The sequence below is a fragment of the Halichoerus grypus genome, chromosome 3, assembly GCF_964656455.1.
Source record: "Halichoerus grypus chromosome 3, mHalGry1.hap1.1, whole genome shotgun sequence".
NCBI lineage: Eukaryota > Metazoa > Chordata > Mammalia > Carnivora > Phocidae > Halichoerus > Halichoerus grypus.
Window position 1 is genome coordinate 158,943,747 of NC_135714.1, and position 18,354 is coordinate 158,962,100.

Genomic DNA, 18,354 nt, shown 5'->3' on the forward strand with positions numbered 1-18,354 from the left:
TTTAATACCCATCACCAGGCTAACCCATCCTCCCACCCCCCTCCTCTCTAGAACCCTCAGTTTGTTTTTCAGAGTCCATCGTCTCTCATGGTTTGTCCCCCCCTCGGATTTCCCCCCCTTCATTCATCCCCTCCTGCTACTTTCTTTTTTTTTTTTTTCTTAACATATATTGCATTATTTGTTTCAGAGGTACAGATCTGAGATTCAACAGTCTTGCACAATTCACAGCGCTTACCAGAGCACATACCCTCCCCAGTGTCTATCACCCAGTCACCCCATCCCTCCCATCCCACCCCCCACTCCAGCAACCCTCAGTTTGTTTCCTGAGATTAAGAATTCCTCATATCAGTGAGGTCATATGATGCATGTCTTTCTATTTTTGACTTATTTCGCTCAGCATAATACCCTGCAGTTCTAACCACGTCGTTGCAAATGGCAAGATCTCATTCCTTTTGATGGCTACATAATATTCCATTGTATATATATACCACTTCTTCTTTATCCATTTATCTGTCGATGGACATCTTGGCTCTTTCCATAGTTTGGCTATTGTGGACATTGCTGCTATAAACATTGGGGTGCACGTACCCCTTCGGATCCCTACATTTGTATCTTTGGGGTAAATACCCAGTAGTGCAATTGCTGGATTGTATGGTAGCTCTATTTTCAACTTTTTGAGGAACCTCCATACTGTTTTCCAGAGTGGCTGCACCAGCTTGCATTCCCACCAACAGTGTAGGAGGGTTCCCCTTTCTCCGCATCCCTGCCAACATCTGTCATTTCCTGACTTGTTAATTTTAGCCATTCTGACTGGTGTGAGATGGTATCTCATTGAGGTTTTGATTTGGATTTCCCTGATGCCGAGTGATGTTGAGTACTTTTTCATGTGTCTGTTGGCCATTTGGATGTCTTCTTTGGAAAAATGTCTGTTCATGTCTTCTGCCCATTTCTTGATTTGATTCTTTGTTCTTTGGGTGTTGAGTTTGATAAGTTCTTTATAGATTTTGGATACTAGCCCTTTATCTGATATGTCATTTGCAAATATCTTCTCCCATTCTGTCGGTTGTCTTTTGGTTTTGTTGACTGTTTCTTTTGCTGTGCGAAAGCTTTTTATCTTGATGAAGTCCCAATAGTTCATTTTTGCCCTTGCTTCCCTTGCCTTTGGCAATGTTTCTAGGAAGAAGTTGTTGTGGCTGAGGTTGAAGAGGTTGCTGCCTGTGTTCTCCTTTAGGATGTTGATGGACTCCTGTCTCACACTGAGGTCTTTCAACCCTTTTCAGTCTATTTTTGTGTGTGGTGTAAGGAAATGGCCCAGTTTCATTCTTCTGCATGTGGCTGTCCAATTTTCCCAACACCATTTGTTGAAGAGACTGCCTTTTTTCCATTGGACATTCTTTCCTGCTTTGTCAAAGATGAGTTGACCATAGAGTTGAGGGTCCATTTCTGGGCTCTCTATTATGTTCCATTGATCTATGTGTCTGTTTTTGTGCCAGTACCATACTGTCTTGATGATGACAGCTTTGTAATAGAGCTGGAAGTCCAGAATTGTGATGCCACCAGCTTTGCATTTCTTTTTCAACATTACTCTGGCTTTTCGGGGTCCTTTGTGGTTCCATACAAATTTTAGGATTATTTGTTCCATTTCTTTGAAAAAAGTGGATGGTATTTTGATGGGGATTGCATTGAATGTGTAGATTGCTCCAGGTAGCATTGACATCTTCACAATATTTGTTCTTCCAATCCATGAGCATGGAACGTTTTTCCATTTCTTTGTGTCTTCCTCAATTTCTTTCATGAGTATTTTATAGTTTTCTGAGTACAGATCCTTTGCCTCTTTGGTTAGATTTATTCCTAGGTATCTTATGGTTTTGGGTGCAATTGTAAATGGGATCGACTCCTTCATTTCTCTTTCTTCTGTCTTGTTGTTGGTGTATAGGAATGCCACTGATTTCTTTGCATTGATTTTATATCCTGTCACTTGACTCAATTCCTCTATGAGTTCTAGCAGTTTTGGGGTGGAGTCTTTTGGGTTTTCCACATAAAGCATCAGATCATCTGCAAAGAGTGAGAGTTTGACTTCTTCTTTGCCGATTTGGATGCCTTTGATTTCTTTTTGTTGTCTGATTGTTGTGGCTAGGACTTCTAATACTCTGTTGAATAGCAGTGGTGATAGTGGACATCCCTGCCACGTTCCTGACCTTAGGGGGAAAGCTCTCAGTTTTTCCCCATTGAGAATGATATTCACTGTGGGTTTTTCATAGATGGCTTTTATGATATTGAGGTATGTACCCTCTATCCCTATACTCTGAAGAGTTTTGATCAAGAAAGGATGCTGTACTTTGTCAAATGCTTTTTCTGCATCTATTGAGAGGATCATATGATTCTTGTTCTTTCTTTTTTTAATGTATTATATCACGTTGATTGATTTGCGGATGTTGAACCAACCTTGCAGCCCAGGGATAAATCCCACTCGGTCGTGGTGAATAATCCTTTTAATGTACTGTTGGATCCTATTGGCTAGTATTTTGGGGAGAATTTTTGCATCCATGTTCATCAGGGATATTGGTCTGTAATTCTCCTTTTTGATGGGGTCTTTGTCTGGTTTGGGGATCAAGGTAATGCTGGCCTCATAAAATGAGTTTGGAAGTTTTCCTTCCATTTCTATTTTTTGGAACAGTTTCAGAAGAATAGGTATTAATTCTTCTTGAAATTTTGGTAGAATTCCCCTGGGAAGCCATCTGGCCCTGGGCTTTTGTTTGTTGGGAGATTTTTGATGACTGCTTCAATTTCCTTAGTGGTTCTAGGTCTGTTCAGGTTTTCTATTTCTTCCTGGTTCAGTTTTGGTAGTTCATACATCTCTAGGAATGCATCCATTTCTTCCAGGTTATCTAATTTGCTGGCATAGAGTTGCTCATAATAAGTTCTTATAATTGTTTGTATTTCTTTGGTGTTGGTTGTGATCTCTCCTCTTTCATTCATGATTTTGTTGATTTGGGTCCTTTCTCTTTTCTTTTTGATAAGTCTGGCCAGGGGTTTATCAATCTTGTTAATTCTTTCAAAGAACCAGCTCCTAGTTTCATTGATCTGTTATTTTGGTTTCTATTTCATTGATTTCTGCTCTGATCTTTCTTATTTCTCTTCTCCTGCTGGGTTTAGGCTTTATTTGCTGTTCTTTCTCCAGCTCCTTTAGGTGTAGGGTCATCACCAACAAATTTTTAAAAAAATAGCCCAGGGATGCCTGAGTCATTCAGTCAGTTAAGTGTCAGACTCTTGATTTCAGCTCAGGTCATGATCTCAGGGTTGTAAAATCGAGCCCTGCCTCAGGCTCCACATTCAGCATGGAGTCTGCTTGAGATTCTCTCTCTCCCTCTCCTCCTGCCCATCTCCCCCCTCTAAAAAATAATAAATAAAAATAAATCTTTAAAAAATAGCCCAAACATCAGAAGTAGATGCTATTCTTTCTTGGGAAGCCTACAGAGAATCTTAACTTGAGACAGATGGTTTGTTCAGGTCCATCCCCATCTGCATCCTTATCCCCATCCCTTGTGTATAAAGAACAATAGTGAAGACAAAGACTCAAGAACTGCTCTCTAGAAGCAATGGGGGATGCAAGGGCCTGAGGAGCAGAACAGAGGCTAACTGCAGATACCCACAGTAGATGAGACAGAAGGGAGGATCAAGGAAAGAGTGCTGAGGGAAAGCAGTTCTCTCAGGAAGTAAATGCATTGAGGAGCTCTCTTCTGGGCAAATTACTCCTCACCATGGCGACTGGAGGTGAGGATCCCCACCCTGGCTGCTTCCCACCCTGATGGCCTGGACGGAGGCCTATCTATCTACTGATAGAGCTCACAGCCAGATCTCCCATCCGGAGAAGTATGGGTAGTTACAACAAGTACACAAGCATGCAAAGAAAACTGATGAAAGCTAACTGAAGTCAACCTAATCCCGCCCTCAGCTAAGGGTCCCATATCCTGAAGAAAAATAGCACAATAAGAGACAGGGTGAAAAACAAATCAATCAAACTCAAAAGAAATAGAGATGATTCAAAGAACAGAATTGAACCTACAAAAATAATCCACGCCATATTCTTAGAGAATTTTATGAGAATATTGTACCTATACATTAAGTCAAAGCTCCTACAAAAATAGAACAATCATAAAACAAGAACATTGGGAAATTAAAATTAAGATTACAAATATAAAATTTGAGGAAATTTTTTGTATGTATAGTAAAAGCATAAGATTGTGGAAAATATGATTAAAAAGTTGTTAGAGACCTTGAAGGTTAATATTGTAGATTCAATATTTATGGAATGAACAAGAATTCCAAGAGGAGAGAAAAGTGGCAATGAAATCGTATGTAATACGAAATAAAAGCTTAGAAGAGCAATTTTTTCAGGTTAGACATGTAATGTTACTTACGGAAAACCACTGAGGAGTCATCACAATCAGGAGGGGCCCATCCTTCTTTACACTGACACTGGAGCTCGTGGTCACACACCTAGAGAAGCAGTGATCCTGTTAGTTGCCACACTAGGCTGACCACGAACCCAAGGGCCCTATTCATCAGAAACTAACCCCAACTCTGCAGCCTTTCAGCTATCTACATAATGTATGAATCCATCATAGGAATGTCAATACCAGGTTCTTAGAAGAAATTTTTTTCATTGAACCAAACTACTGAGCATTAAGGCAAACTTAATAATTTTAATCACTTAATGCTGAAATATTACTTTAGTATCATTAAGACTGACCTAAAATTACAAAAGATTCAGCAAGCTTGGGGAAACATTTTCAAAACTTACAGCGTGTCCTTTGCACTTGGAGGAGCAATTGGTTGATTTGTAGGCTCTTTCGATATCTACACATTCTGCATTAATGCAAACCTGAAAGTGATGTGAAAAACATCAAGCTGACATCAATACCCAAAGGCTTCAGCTCTGCAAACTGCTGACTCTTTGGAATTTAATCTTCTATTATTAGCCATGATTATTGTTATCAAACTTACCTTTTTATTAGGGAAATCACAGCATTCTTTTGGAAATAAGAAGATGAAGCTAGATAATTTTTATAAAAAAAGTTTGGAAAGTCCTCTAAAGAATATTTCCTTACTTCACTTTATTCCTCATGGGTCATTCCCTTAATCCACCTCTTCAGTCAATACCTGAGACTGATACTTAGCAGTGAGCTAAGCATTGTGCATGATACAAGGCACCCATTCCAAACAAAAATATTATGGAAAACATGTTAATATCACATCATCTGCAATATTACAATACCTATCATTTGTATAAAAATAAATGGTATTGTTATTATTCTCTTTATTATTATCAGGGTGGCTATCATTTATCGAGAACCTACTGATTTGGGGACAATAAAATTTACCAAGATTTAATAACCTAGTACTAAGCACATAATAGTTACTTATTAAATAGTATTGGAGGGATGAATTCACGTTTGCATAAACGAATGGCATTAAGTATTGCTTTGAAAACTGTGCCCCATGAAACATAGAGAGTCCTTGAGAAGCAAACAAACAAACAAACAAAAAACAAGACAAGAGAACATTTTGATTAAAAGCTACATTTTCAACTTACCTTCTTGTTTCCACACTTAGTTCCATTGGCTACCATGCCTATTTCTTGACTGTTGTCTTCAGGATCAAATGTTTTACATGTCAGGAAAGTTACTATATGTCCTCTCCAGGGCAAATTATCTGACCCACCTTGACAGAACAACTTCCCACACATGGCATCACTGAGGAAAAGCCAAATTTGTTGCAGTTGAAATACCAGGATCCAAATTATAGTCCTATGCAGTTCTAAATTAGCTCCCTGGCTATCAGTATTTAACTAATCGTATTTCTCCCCATAGTAGAGACTCCTAGTTCTCCCTTTATGTCAAATTTCCCCTTATTCTTCAGTAATAGAACCACAAAACATTAGCAAGGCACATTATTGCTCAAAAACAAAACGCACATTTCCCAGATTCCTAGACAGCTAATTTTGGCCAAATGCCTAGTTCTGGCCAATGGGAAAGAAGCAGAATTTTATGTGTAAATCCTTGAAGACGGCGTTACATGAAGGAGTATGTCCTACTTCTCATTTTTTTCTCTTTTTGGCTTATTGGAATGCAATGGCTGTAGCTGCAGAAGCCATGATAGGCCAAGAGAAACACCTGGGAATGAAGGTCATGCTCGAGATATAAGGAGGATAGACTTCTAACATCATGGAGGGCACATAGACAGTTTCTATTTTGTTTCAGCTAAAGTTACTTTTTTATTTTCATGAATTTCAGCAGAATAATTCTCCCAACTATAGCTGTGTCTACATTAGGCTGAGCCTTGGGTGACACTCCAAAGCATCATGTGGGGTTACTGAAAGAACTGTCTCCCTGCAAATAAAGATGAAACAGCTCAGCACTCGGTAAAGCCATTCACTAATGCCAAGGTGAATAAAGTCAGGGCCAATAAAATTGGAGTCAATTGCTTTATGCGGAATTCAGAGGAGGGCTGTGAAAAACTACTCTGAGAGGGACAGAATCAGATTCTCCTGATGTTTCTGGTGGCGGTTAGCAAATATGGCTGAGGAGTGGGGAAAGGCACACATTCTTTCCAAACCTGAAGAGGTGTTTTTCTTGAGTCACTTAGGTAGAGCTTTATAAGGAAGGCCTACTTTCAGGTCTACTCTCCACTACAGCCAATGACCATTCAGGTCTACTCCACTACGGCCAATGACCATTCAGGTCTACTCTCCACTACAGCCAATGACTATTCAGGTCTGCTCTCCACTACAGCCAATGACTATTCAGAAGTGACTAGGAGGTCAGCCTGTGAAAGAATGACATGTTTGTGCCTCTAGTTGCAGAAATGATCCAGGGATCATACAGTCATTCAGGACAATGTGTGCGCATGCTACAGAAGGAAGTGGAACCACCTTACGCTCTTTCCCGCTCGCTACCTCTCGAACTACATATTGGCTCCCAGAAAACATACACATTGCTTTTTACATAACTGTTTTCCCTTTTGAATCTGCCCTGATTTCTTATAAAGGAGAGGACATGGAATATTATTATCCTTTAGGCTCAGACTCTCCAAGGGATGACACTATGTCCAAAATATAGTTTGGTAAGTATCATCTGGAAAAACCACTGTTTAATAGAAAAACTTTGAGAAATGTTAATCTTGTTCAGTCTCTTGTTATACATTACTTAGTATGTGTGAAATTTGGAGAAGGTACTAAGTTTAATCTATTATAATTTGAATTTTAAAAGTCACCTTAAAATTGTAGAACCAAAAAAATCTTATACAAAAATCTCAAGTCCATTGTTCATGATATTCTAGAAAATTTTTTTTCTAGAATATGCACACAAAAAGTAAAACAAGTTCTCCAGGTGAATTGTCAATCTTTTCTCTTACTGTATTTTTTTCTTTCTGTAATGCCATGGCAAGCTTACATAAAACTATACAAGCATTGTATTGGTTATTTCTCTGAGTAGATAAATATTTCTACTCCTAGAATCGTAATGAAACACCTAGATGGAAAAGTGCCTAAGTTATATTGAAAAATCCATGTATAGACTTCCATCCAGGCCCATTCACTGCTGCTGCATGTTCCATCCACACATTCACTCAATTTCACGATGACTGTACTTGATGTCCTCCAAAGCACCCACCATGAGGGACTGGAAAAAAGAATTCATTTCTTATTCGTCTTTTAACTTAGTGCCTAGTCTAAAACACAGCACATAATAGTCAGTGAATGCTGACCAAATGAATGATGTCCAAATTAACTTTTTCTTTAATTGGAATAAATCAGAACATGTGTCTGGAAGTGAATGATTTCTCTAGTCTGAGGAGCAGGAAGGTTCAAACAAGGCCACTCACCTTGCTTTGCAGGGAATGCGTGTGTCGTCCACTTTGCGACAGTACCCATACTTTGACCCACCTTCATTCCTGCTGTAACACGATTTGTCTGCAACCTTGGTCCCTGAAACCAGGCATGGTGAGTAGGGACATATTAGAAAAGAAAAAGTGATAAGATACTCAATGCTACAAAGGATTAATGAAATATAAAAGTAATGAAATATATAGCATGAGAAGTACTATTCTGGCATAATCTCATTGGACATTGTCAGAAATATAGGCTGCAATAGTTTGTTATTGAGAAAGCTGGCTAGAAATTAAAATAATCCTTTAGGGGTGCCTGGGTGGCTCAGTCGGTTAAACATGGGACTCTTGATTTTGGTTCAGGTCATGATCTCAGGGTTGTGAGATCGAGCCCTGGAACAGGCTCCTCACTCAGCTTGGAGTCTGCTTAAGATTCTTCCCCTCTCCCTCTGCCCCTCTCCCCCTCACGTACTCTATCTAAATAAATAAATAAAATCTTTTTAAAAATACAATAAAATAACCCTTCAAATATTTCAATTTTGAATAATGGGCATCTAAATATTTGGAAATGTGGTTGATTTGCTGAAGATTAAAAAAAGTCCATCTAAATATGAAGACTTAGCTAGGAGAGCCACAATCATTATATTAACATTTCACAGGCAGACACTGGGATGCTCTTCTGCTAATACTTGCTATGTCACAATTACTTGCTATGCTTAGTCAAACTTCTGCTTTGTGCAGGCACGGCAATAGGCACCACATATTTAATTTCTCAGGCAATCTTCCTTAGATCCTTATCAGATGAGCAATAGAATACAGTGGTTAAGAGTTCAGGAGCTAAGTTGCAGCTGTGTGACCTTGGCCAAGTGCCTTAACCTCTTGGTTTATCTGTAAACCTGAATCATTTTAAATGAATTTCATGTTTCAATGTCCAAGATGATAAAATAAGCTTTATTATCATATTTTCTTAATTATTTGATCTTAGTAACATTTATAGGCTCCTTATTATTATAATAAAATATCTACACTGAAAATATTGGTTAGGCATGAATAATAAGGAAAAAGCATATTCCTAATCCCAAACTTCAGAGTTATTATGGCTAATATTGTAGAAAGTATCATTCATACACCTGGTACCACGCTGCTTCCCAAATAACAGTATACTTGTGCTTTCCCCAGGCACTAAATATTAAGCAGTTTCATAGCTGTAAAAGCTGCATTGAAGAAATACTATATAACTTACTTGACTGAGGCTTATTCTTGGACTTTGAGATGTTTCCCAATTATCCGTTATTAATTTTAAAAGTGCTGGCTGAAAATCCTTTGTGAAAAAAAAATTCCAGAATACACTTGCTGGGGAAAGCAGTACATTTTCTTTTTAGGTTGTACATACATTTTTCCAATTCATCCTGGAAAGACTGTCCTAATTCATGTTCTTACCAGACTGTATAAAACTAGGTGTTTTGCCACATCTTCACTGACACTGAGCATTAACTGTAACAAAGTTTTTCCAATTTGACAAGTGTTGAAGGAATCAACTTTTCATTCATATTTCTTACTATATTGGCATTTCCTGGCACATCAATGTGTCAGTACTTCATACTTCTTGCTAGTAATTTAAAATGACTTTAATGGTTTTTGGACATTTGGACTTCTTTATGACAAACTGCCTGTTAATGCCTTGGTCGCATTTTCAGTATTTGGAACTGCAAATGATTTATAGAAATGACTTGATATCAGAGAGAGTGATCTCCCTCCTTATATATAAGACTTTTCAAACTTTGAAGATTAATTTGAAATAAATTTGTGATCCCTTAGGAATTACAAAATTTGGAATTTTATTTAGGCCAATCTGTTCTCTGATCTTTTATATGGGCTACCTTTAAATGTGTGATTTAAAAGATCTTTCCTCATCCAATATCAGATAAATATGTTCAACATTAATTCAATAATTTTGAACATTTACGAAAGTCAGGCAATGTGCTGGGACACACTGGGAATACAGTTGTGAACAAAATACATAATGTCTAGGTACTGGGAAATATACAGATTTGCAGGGGAGGCAGATAGTGAAGGGTCAGGCAAAAGGAGAAGGTAATAGTATTTACTGCAGTGATTTATCACCAGATAATAAAGGGATGCTCAGAGCTTCAACTCTGTGCAGAAGATTTTCTTTCCCTAGATTTCTGCTATATACCAAAGTTAGTCAAGAAAGCACAGAGTCTCTCTTTAACCCACAAAAACATCTTTGTTTCCACGTGTAACTTAGCATGTGAGTCTGCATTACCTATACGCGGGAGGGTTGCTGAGGCCAGATTCCTGCATGTCAGGGCACCTGCTCACGCACCAATGGTATCAAGCTATGCTCCTCAAATTGTGTCTCAGCCCACCCCTGCCTGATACAAAGGATTTATTTTAATTCAGGAATTTTTCTAAGTTCTAATCCACGTATTTCTCAGGTTTCCTTTTTACTGGGTATATTGTGAAAGACTGATTTTTGTTGCTTTCCTTTATCTTGTTTTATGTATATTTTCAGGAATTATGAGAAGTTCCTGGCATGTGATAACCATCTTCAAGTATTTTTAGGAATATGTATTTTCCCTATTAAAACAATTCCTTCAGGCATTTAAGGAATGTGCACAATGGACATCATATCCAGAAAGTCCAAAGAACTGATATTTTTTAAATTGCCTTTCCGATCAAGATTTTTTAGTACAATTTAAGTTTTAGTTTACAGTTTTGGAGATTGTTAAGTTTTATTTTTAATTTCTTTTTTTATGGTATATCAGAGAATATGGCTTCTAAAATTCTAGTATTATGGGCAAAATAAGCATTTAAGAGATTTCACTTTTCCAAATTGCTCATCTGCATTCCCACAGTCCTTTTTTTTTCTCCCCCTTCCCTTATGCTCTGCCCATCTCCCAGCATTCCTGCCACCCCTACACACACACACACACACACACAGATACACACACACAGACACATACACAGAGACACACACACAGACACACACAGAGACTTCTAAGGGTGTACTTATCTGAGAAGGATCTTGATTAGGGTTGTCAGATAAAGTACCGGATATCCAGTTAAATTTGTTTTTTTGTAAGTTTTTATTTAAATTTCAGTAGTTAACATACAGTGTAATATTAGTTTCAGATGCACAATAGAGAGATTCAACACTTCCATACAACACCTAGTGCTCATCACAGCTAGTGTACCCATTAATCCCCATCCCCTATCTCACCCATCCCCCCCAACCAACTCCCCCTGGTAACCATCAGTTTGTTCTACATAGTTAAGAGTCTGTTTTTTGGGGCGCCTGGGTGGCTCAGTTGGTTAAGCAACTGCCTTCGGCTCAGGTCATGGTCCCGGAGTCCTGGGATCGAGTCCCACATCGGGCTCCCGGCTCAGCGGGGAGCCTGCTTCTCCCTCTGACCCTCTCCCCTCTCATGCTGTTTCTCTCTCTCTCTCTCAAATGAATAAATTTAAAAAATCTTTAAAAAAAAAAAAGAGTCTGTTTTTTGGTTTGCCTGTCTCTTTTTTTCCCCCTTTGTTTGTTTTGTTTCTTAAATTCCACAAATAAGTGAAATCATGTGGTAGGTCTTTCTCTGACTTATTTTGTTTAGCATAATACACTCTATCTCCATCCATGTCATTGCAAATGAAAAGATTCATTCTTTTATGGCTGAGTAATATTCCTATATATATATCTTTATTTATATAATATAAATATATCTACATATATATTTATATATACATATTAATATGTCACATCCTCTTTATCCATTCATCAGTCAATGGACACCTGGGCTGCTTCCATATCTTAACTATTGTAGATAATGCCACTATAAACATCAGAGTTCGTGTATCCCTTTGTATTAGTATTTTTGTATTCTTTGGGTAAATACCTAGTAGTGCAATTATTAGATCATAGGATAGTTCTATTTGTTACTTTTTGAGCAATCTCCATACTGTTCTCCACAGTGGTTGCATCAGTTTGCATTTCCACCAACAGTGCAAGAGAGTTCCCCTTTCTCTACATCCTCGCCAGCACTTGTCCTTTCTTGTGTTGTTGATTTTAGCCATTCTGATAGGTGTGAGGTGGTATCTCATTGTAGTTTTGATTTGCATTTCCTTGATGATGAATGATGTTGAGCATCTTTTCATGTGCCTGTTGGCCATCTGGATGTCTTCTTTGGAAAAATGTCTATTCATGTCTTCTGCCCATTTTATAACTGGATGATTTGTTTTTGGGGTGTTAAGTTTTATAAATTCTTTATGTATTTTGAATACTAACCCTTTATCATATATGTCATTTGTAAATATCTTCTCCCATTCCACAGGTTACCTTTTAGCTTTGTTGATTGTTTCCTTCACTGTGTGGAAGCTTTTTATTTTGATGAAGCTCCAATAGTTTATTTTTTGCGTTTGTTTCCCTTGTCTCTGGAGATACGTCTAGAAAGAAGTTTCTCTGGCTGATGTCAAAGAGGTTACTGCCTGTGTTCTCCTCTGGGATTTTTATGGTATCAAGTCTCATATGTACATCTTTAATCCATTTTGAATTTATTTTTGAGTACGGTGTAAGAAAGTGGTCCAGTTTCATTCTTCTGCATGTTGCTGTCCAGTTTTCCCCACACCATTTGTTGAAGAGAGTTTTTCCCATTGGATAACATTTCCTGCTTTACCCAGTTAAATTTGAATTTCAAATAAACAGTTTTCTTAGTATAAGCTTACCTCCAGTATTTCATGAGACATACTGATACCAAAAAAAAAAAAATGTTAATCTGGAATTCAAATTCAAATTGACTGGTCCATCCTTATTTTTATTTGTTGAATCTAGAAATCCCCAAATTGACCTTATGTCTTAAAATACACTTATCCAGGATATTGAGCTGTCGCACAGTTTCCAAGAAAGAACGTTGGGACAGAATACTACTTTGGCCATGATTAAACACTGTCACCTGTTATAACACGGTAACATGATTTTTCCTTGTATATGAATAGAGAGAGACAGGAATGCCCGTAACACTGGGGCTTGTCCTCCTACCTGGTCCCCACAGGTCGGTACACTGCTCTTGCAGTGTGGGGCACATCCCCATCAAGCAGTAGCCCTCTCCATTTTGGCAGGGGAAGCCATTGACTCGGAATCTATCATCAGGGCAAATACCAGATTTGCCATCACACATTTCCGGCAGGTCACACTCATCTTTTGCTGGTCTGCACACTGCACCAGCCTTTTTAAACTGCAGGGAAATAAAAATGAAGAGAAGGCTTTTTTCTACCTGACTTACTCTAATATCTCAAATTAATGCAAATAATATTTTCCCTTTGGCCTTTTTTTGGCAAGGTAGTTAGAGGCATCATTCTATTCTAGCTTACATCTGCATTGCATAAACTAAAGACATCTCCTATATATTACTTCTATTGACTTCTGCCAACGGCCTGAGTCTTTAAGTAATCAATATTTCTGAATTTATAGTGCAAGCACTATAGAAATATCAATGAGAAAAGTACGGAAGAAAACCAAGCCTCATCTTAGATGCAAAGAAGGGATTTACTTTTTCCTTTGTTGAAGGCATCTTTGTCAGGATTTTCAAGGAGATTTACATCTGCAACTTTAGAGATTTATTGGCAAAGTGAATCTTCTGTATTAAGGAAGGTAAATTTACAAGCACCAGATCAGCATGCTCTGAGACTTTCCCGGGCATCGTGTTTCCTAATCCTTAATTCCTTTTATTGTATGCTCAAATGTTTCTTTTCAACTCACTTCTTCCTATGAAATGATTTCTTATGGGGGAGAAATAACTGGATGTGCATTTGATGTATTAATTCCATCGCATTCTATTCCTGCAAATCTTGCCCTTACTGCCTGAGAGAAACCTTAGACAACTTCTGCCATTTATGCAGATCTGAAGAGGCCTGTATGGACACTGGAAGCATATCTTTCCCTAGTTGAGGTGAGCAAGCATGCTTCCCTATCATCAGAAAACTTTCAGTATCTTAACATTGATGACAGAATGGAATCCAAAATTTAATTAGATCATACATGACCCTCTAAATTCAACCCCCGCTGCTCCAGCCAGACAAGCTTTCTTACCAGCCATCACGTGAGCCATGCTTATTTTATTCTTTCCCTCAGCCGCCTCATTTAGGAGTGTTTTTCTCTTTTTGTCTACTTATCTAAAATCTACGCCTTACTTTAAGACTAGTGACAGCCTCATTTTCCACGAAGCCTCCTCTGACGTCTTCAGGGCACATTGTTGCCTTTTCTTCCTACACATGATGGGAAGAGCCTTGAATTTGGATTTGGAAGATATGGGTTTAAATCTTGGCTCTACCAGGGGCTGGGTGTATGCCTTAGAAAAGGGACTTAATCTCTCTGAAAATCCATTTCCCCATCTAATATTTCCTTTATAGAGTCATTATAGAACTTAAGTGAAAATTTAAGTGGAAAGCATTACACAAAGGGTATATCCTTATAATGTCTACCTGGGCACTTAATCATGCACTATATTTTCATCTGTTTCAGGTATGTATATCATTACCCTAAAGAAACAGCATGTTCTTTGAAGTCAAAGACTACTTTTTTTTAAATTTCCACAATCTCCAACAAACAGCATTTAATCAACACTTGTTGAATACGACTTAAGTTCTCAAATTTTCTTCCTTTTGGCCTCTTTTATTTCTTTCCTCTCCTTCTGACATTAAAAAAAAAAAAAATTCCCCAATACTACCTATAACCTGGTATGCCATCTATCTACACATTCATTCTGCAAACAGTTCTTGAGCATTTAAAATGTAGTAGGTGGTAGGTGAGGTACACAGGTACCACTCTGTGGCAGGTGAGGATGAATCAGTCCCTTGCCCTCGGAAGTCAGTTTTACTAAGGAAACAGACATATAAACGAATAATCATAATAGAGAATTCTGTGCAACAATAGAAGGTAAAATCCTAAACTTGAACGTGAAAGGAAAGTCAACACGCCCCACAGAGAAAATGACACAGAATCCTTACTTTATGTCTGTTTTCTAAGAAATTCACCCTGAAGTGACTTCAAAGTCAAAGATAGGGGAGACCCCACATTATTTAAAACAAAAGCTTTTCCACTGAACCCATTTTTAAAGGAATATGCAACCAATTGTGAGGTTTGGTGCAAGAAGGCTCTGTGGCATCAGAAGCAGAGGCAGGTTTTATTCCCCAGCATTGGCTTTGGAACAGGTCGTATTTGGAGTTTGCCATTCAGTGGCTCTATTATGTTGCACATTTTCTATTCTGAGCTTCTGTTCCTTCAAGAGCAAAACGAGAGGGCGCCTGGGTGGCTCAGTTGGTTAAGCGACTGCCTTCGGCTCAGGTCATGGTCCTGGAGTCCCGGGATCGAGTCCCACATCAGGCTCCCTGCTCGGCGGGGAGTCTGCTTCTCCCTCTGACCCTCCTCCCTCTCATATGCTCTCTCTCTCTCTCATTCTCGCTCTCTCAAATAAATAAATAAAATCTTTAAAAAAAAAAAAAAGAGCAAAACGAGATAATAATACCTAATTCAAAGGGTTCTTGGGGGATCAAATAGCCCATGTTTATAAACACTCATATATAAATGGTAGGCAGTGTTATTTTATAGACAGAAAACTAGTGCTTTGCTATTTCATTTAACATAATCACTGAGATTTTTAATATAGAAAAATAAACGGTAATCATAATTATTAAAATAAAATAAAATAATAATCTTACCTGGCATTTTTCACAGCATTCTCCTAATGCACATTGAAAACTTGCTTTGATTTTACAAGTTTTAGCATCACAGCAAATGTTGGTACATTCCTGAGAAATACCAGAAATAAATGCAAATGCTAGATTGGGTCTCAATTTTTTGCTCTTGTTTCACTACAATTCATAATATAATTTTTTCACCATACAGATCCTACTGTGATATAGTCTGAAAATAATTTTCAGGAAAATAAAAGATAGAACAAAGTTCAACATTAGAAAAACAGATTTTGGAGCCACTGGTGATTTGTCACATATCTGAAGTCTACTGACATCTTTTTAAATTTGAGTATCTCCTCTAGTTCACTCAGCCTCCCATGGTAGTACTGAAAATGATCTATTTTTGGTAAAATATCAAAGAAAACAAAAGGAAAAAGGATAGTTTTTTAAAATAAAATTTATATACAACTAATGAATCATTGAACACTACATTAAAAACTAATGATGTACTATATGCTGGCTAATTAAACATAAGAAAAAAATTTAAAAAGCACAACTGTTTATTTCAGAACTTTTCAAAGCCTTTAATACACAAGGCTCACTGTGACTTTCCAGAGGCAAATAGTATATGTAACATTTCTTAAGGTTATCTGAGCAATAAACATGTTATTCAAGGAAAATAAAATAAAATAAAATAAAATTTATCTAAATAGTTAAAAACAGGGGTGCCTGGGTGGCTCAGTCGTTGGGCGTCTGCCTTCAGCTCAGGTCATGGTCCCAGGGTCCTGGGATCGGGCCCCACATCAGGCTCCCCGCTCCATGGGAAGCCTGCTTCTCCCTCTCCCACTCCCCCTGCTTGTGTTCCCTCTCTCGCTGTGTCTCTCTCTGTCAATAAATAAATAAATAAATAAAATCTTAAAAAAAAAAAAAGTTTAAATAGTTAAAAACATAATTAGTTGAGCTCATCAGTTTTGTACCTATCCAGCAATAAAATAAATCTCTAGGACATGTACTAAAAATCTAAAAGTATAGTTCTTTATGCAATTTTGACATTTAATTCAACTCTGCATAAAGCAATAGACTGTGTCTTGCTCTCCCCACCTTGTTTCTGAGATATCAGGCATCTGCATGAGGCTTTGGGGAAGCTCCTACCTTGGAAACTTCCTCTTATAGCTGTTTAGGTTCCCTAAGAGAATTACAACATTTTAGGGTTAAAACTCTTGCTCTTATTTCAAATATAAACATCATCTTGGAAAGATTCCTTTCTCATAGAATGAATACATTTGTGGTCGTATTTTGAATTTACTGAAGAGATGACCCCTTGAAGCCTTGACATGTCACTCATATTAAGTGTTGATAAAACGGAGACAAAGATCCCATTCAGAACCCTGGCTACCTTGTTAATAGGGGGGATCAGACTAGGACTCACAATGGTAAAAACTCTTAAGTCACAAAGAGAAGAACTAAATCTCAGTGCAAGATGTCCCCAGGACTGCCAAAACAAACACCTGAGTCTTCATCTTGGCCTCTCCCTCTACCAGCTCTGTGACCTTGGGCAAGCCACTTACACCCTCTGAGTGCTATTGTGGTGCTGTCCCTAAAGTAACTGCTCAGCAGGTCATAGCCACATAAGGAAAGTGAAGTTATTTCTGCCAGAAAGAGAGGGATGAGGATATAAAGCCCAGTTGTTGAGTGGTTCTTAAAAATCAGGAAATGGGGAAAGAACCCCAAGAAGGAAATTAGGAAGGTCTGCTAAGCAATGCAGTAGTCACTGGCCCGACAAATGTCTACAAATAAACATAGGCAAAATTATAAGAAATGCACAATTTCAGAGTAATAATATAATTTTATAGTTTATCTTCTCAGCAACTGAAAAACAAATTAGATCATTTTAGAAAGTATTTGGTGGTACCTCAGGAGTCCCACAATCACAGTCCTCTCCCATTTCTACCAACTGATTCCCACAGATTGGGATGGATATGATATCTGTAGGCAATGGAGCGTTGAAAAGGCAATTTGATAATTTATCTTCGAAGAACTTGTCATAGCTGATGTGGCTGCAGGAACTGAAGTCTGTAGGTATATAGAAGCTATGACGATAAGGAAAGAGAAAATGGAACACAGTCACGCTGAGCAGGAAGGGAGCAATATCACACACTGGGGATGATACACCCAAAACCTGCCCTAAAAGATTAAACCCAGGGAGCCTGGGTGGCTCAGTTGGTTGAGTGACTGCCTTCGGCTCAGGTCATGATCCTGGAGTCCTGGGATCGAGTCCCACATTGGGCTCCCTGCCCAGCGGGGAATCTGCTTCTCCCTCTTCCACTCCTCCTTCTTGTGCTCTCTCTCTCTCTCTCATTCTCTCTCTCAAATAAATAAATAAAATCTTAAAAAAAAAAAAAAAGATTAAACCCAATCCACTGCCCAACTGCTAAATCATGAGCTCATTTGTGTACCTGAATTAGCCCTGGATGGACACAAACACCTCCAGCTTAATGAAAAAATACATCAGATCTTAAAGTGTAGCATCCGGGCTGCTGTTTAAAAAAACAAAGATGTGTCTGACTTATCCAGATGATCTTATTCAGCCTTAGGTCATTTTGGTTGTGAAGTCCTACAGGTAGTAAAGTCATACTTATTTATGTGTCTAAGAATTCACTTTCCTTCAGAGGAATTACTTTTGGGAGAATTTTTTCATTTCACAAATAAAGATGAGGTTTAAAAATGCAGTAGTATCTGGGAGAGAAAACAAAGGTATGTGACTGG

At 38.1% G+C, this 18,354-nt stretch overlaps 1 protein-coding gene across 1 annotated transcript in view; it reads right to left on the bottom strand.

Moving 5' to 3' along the window:
• Window positions 1–18,354, bottom strand: part of ADAM28 (ADAM metallopeptidase domain 28) — a 79,851-nt gene that overhangs the window by 11,938 nt on the left and 49,559 nt on the right. The window contains exons 12-18 of the mRNA XM_036075075.2: window positions 17,501–17,678; window positions 15,613–15,702; window positions 12,935–13,130; window positions 7,885–7,987; window positions 5,597–5,756; window positions 4,805–4,885; window positions 4,422–4,500 (exon numbers count right to left, since the gene is read on the bottom strand). Of these exons, the coding sequence (XP_035930968.2) occupies window positions 4,422–4,500; window positions 4,805–4,885; window positions 5,597–5,756; window positions 7,885–7,987; window positions 12,935–13,130; window positions 15,613–15,702; window positions 17,501–17,678 (887 nt within the window). The remainder of the gene's footprint in view (window positions 1–4,421; window positions 4,501–4,804; window positions 4,886–5,596; window positions 5,757–7,884; window positions 7,988–12,934; window positions 13,131–15,612; window positions 15,703–17,500; window positions 17,679–18,354) is intronic.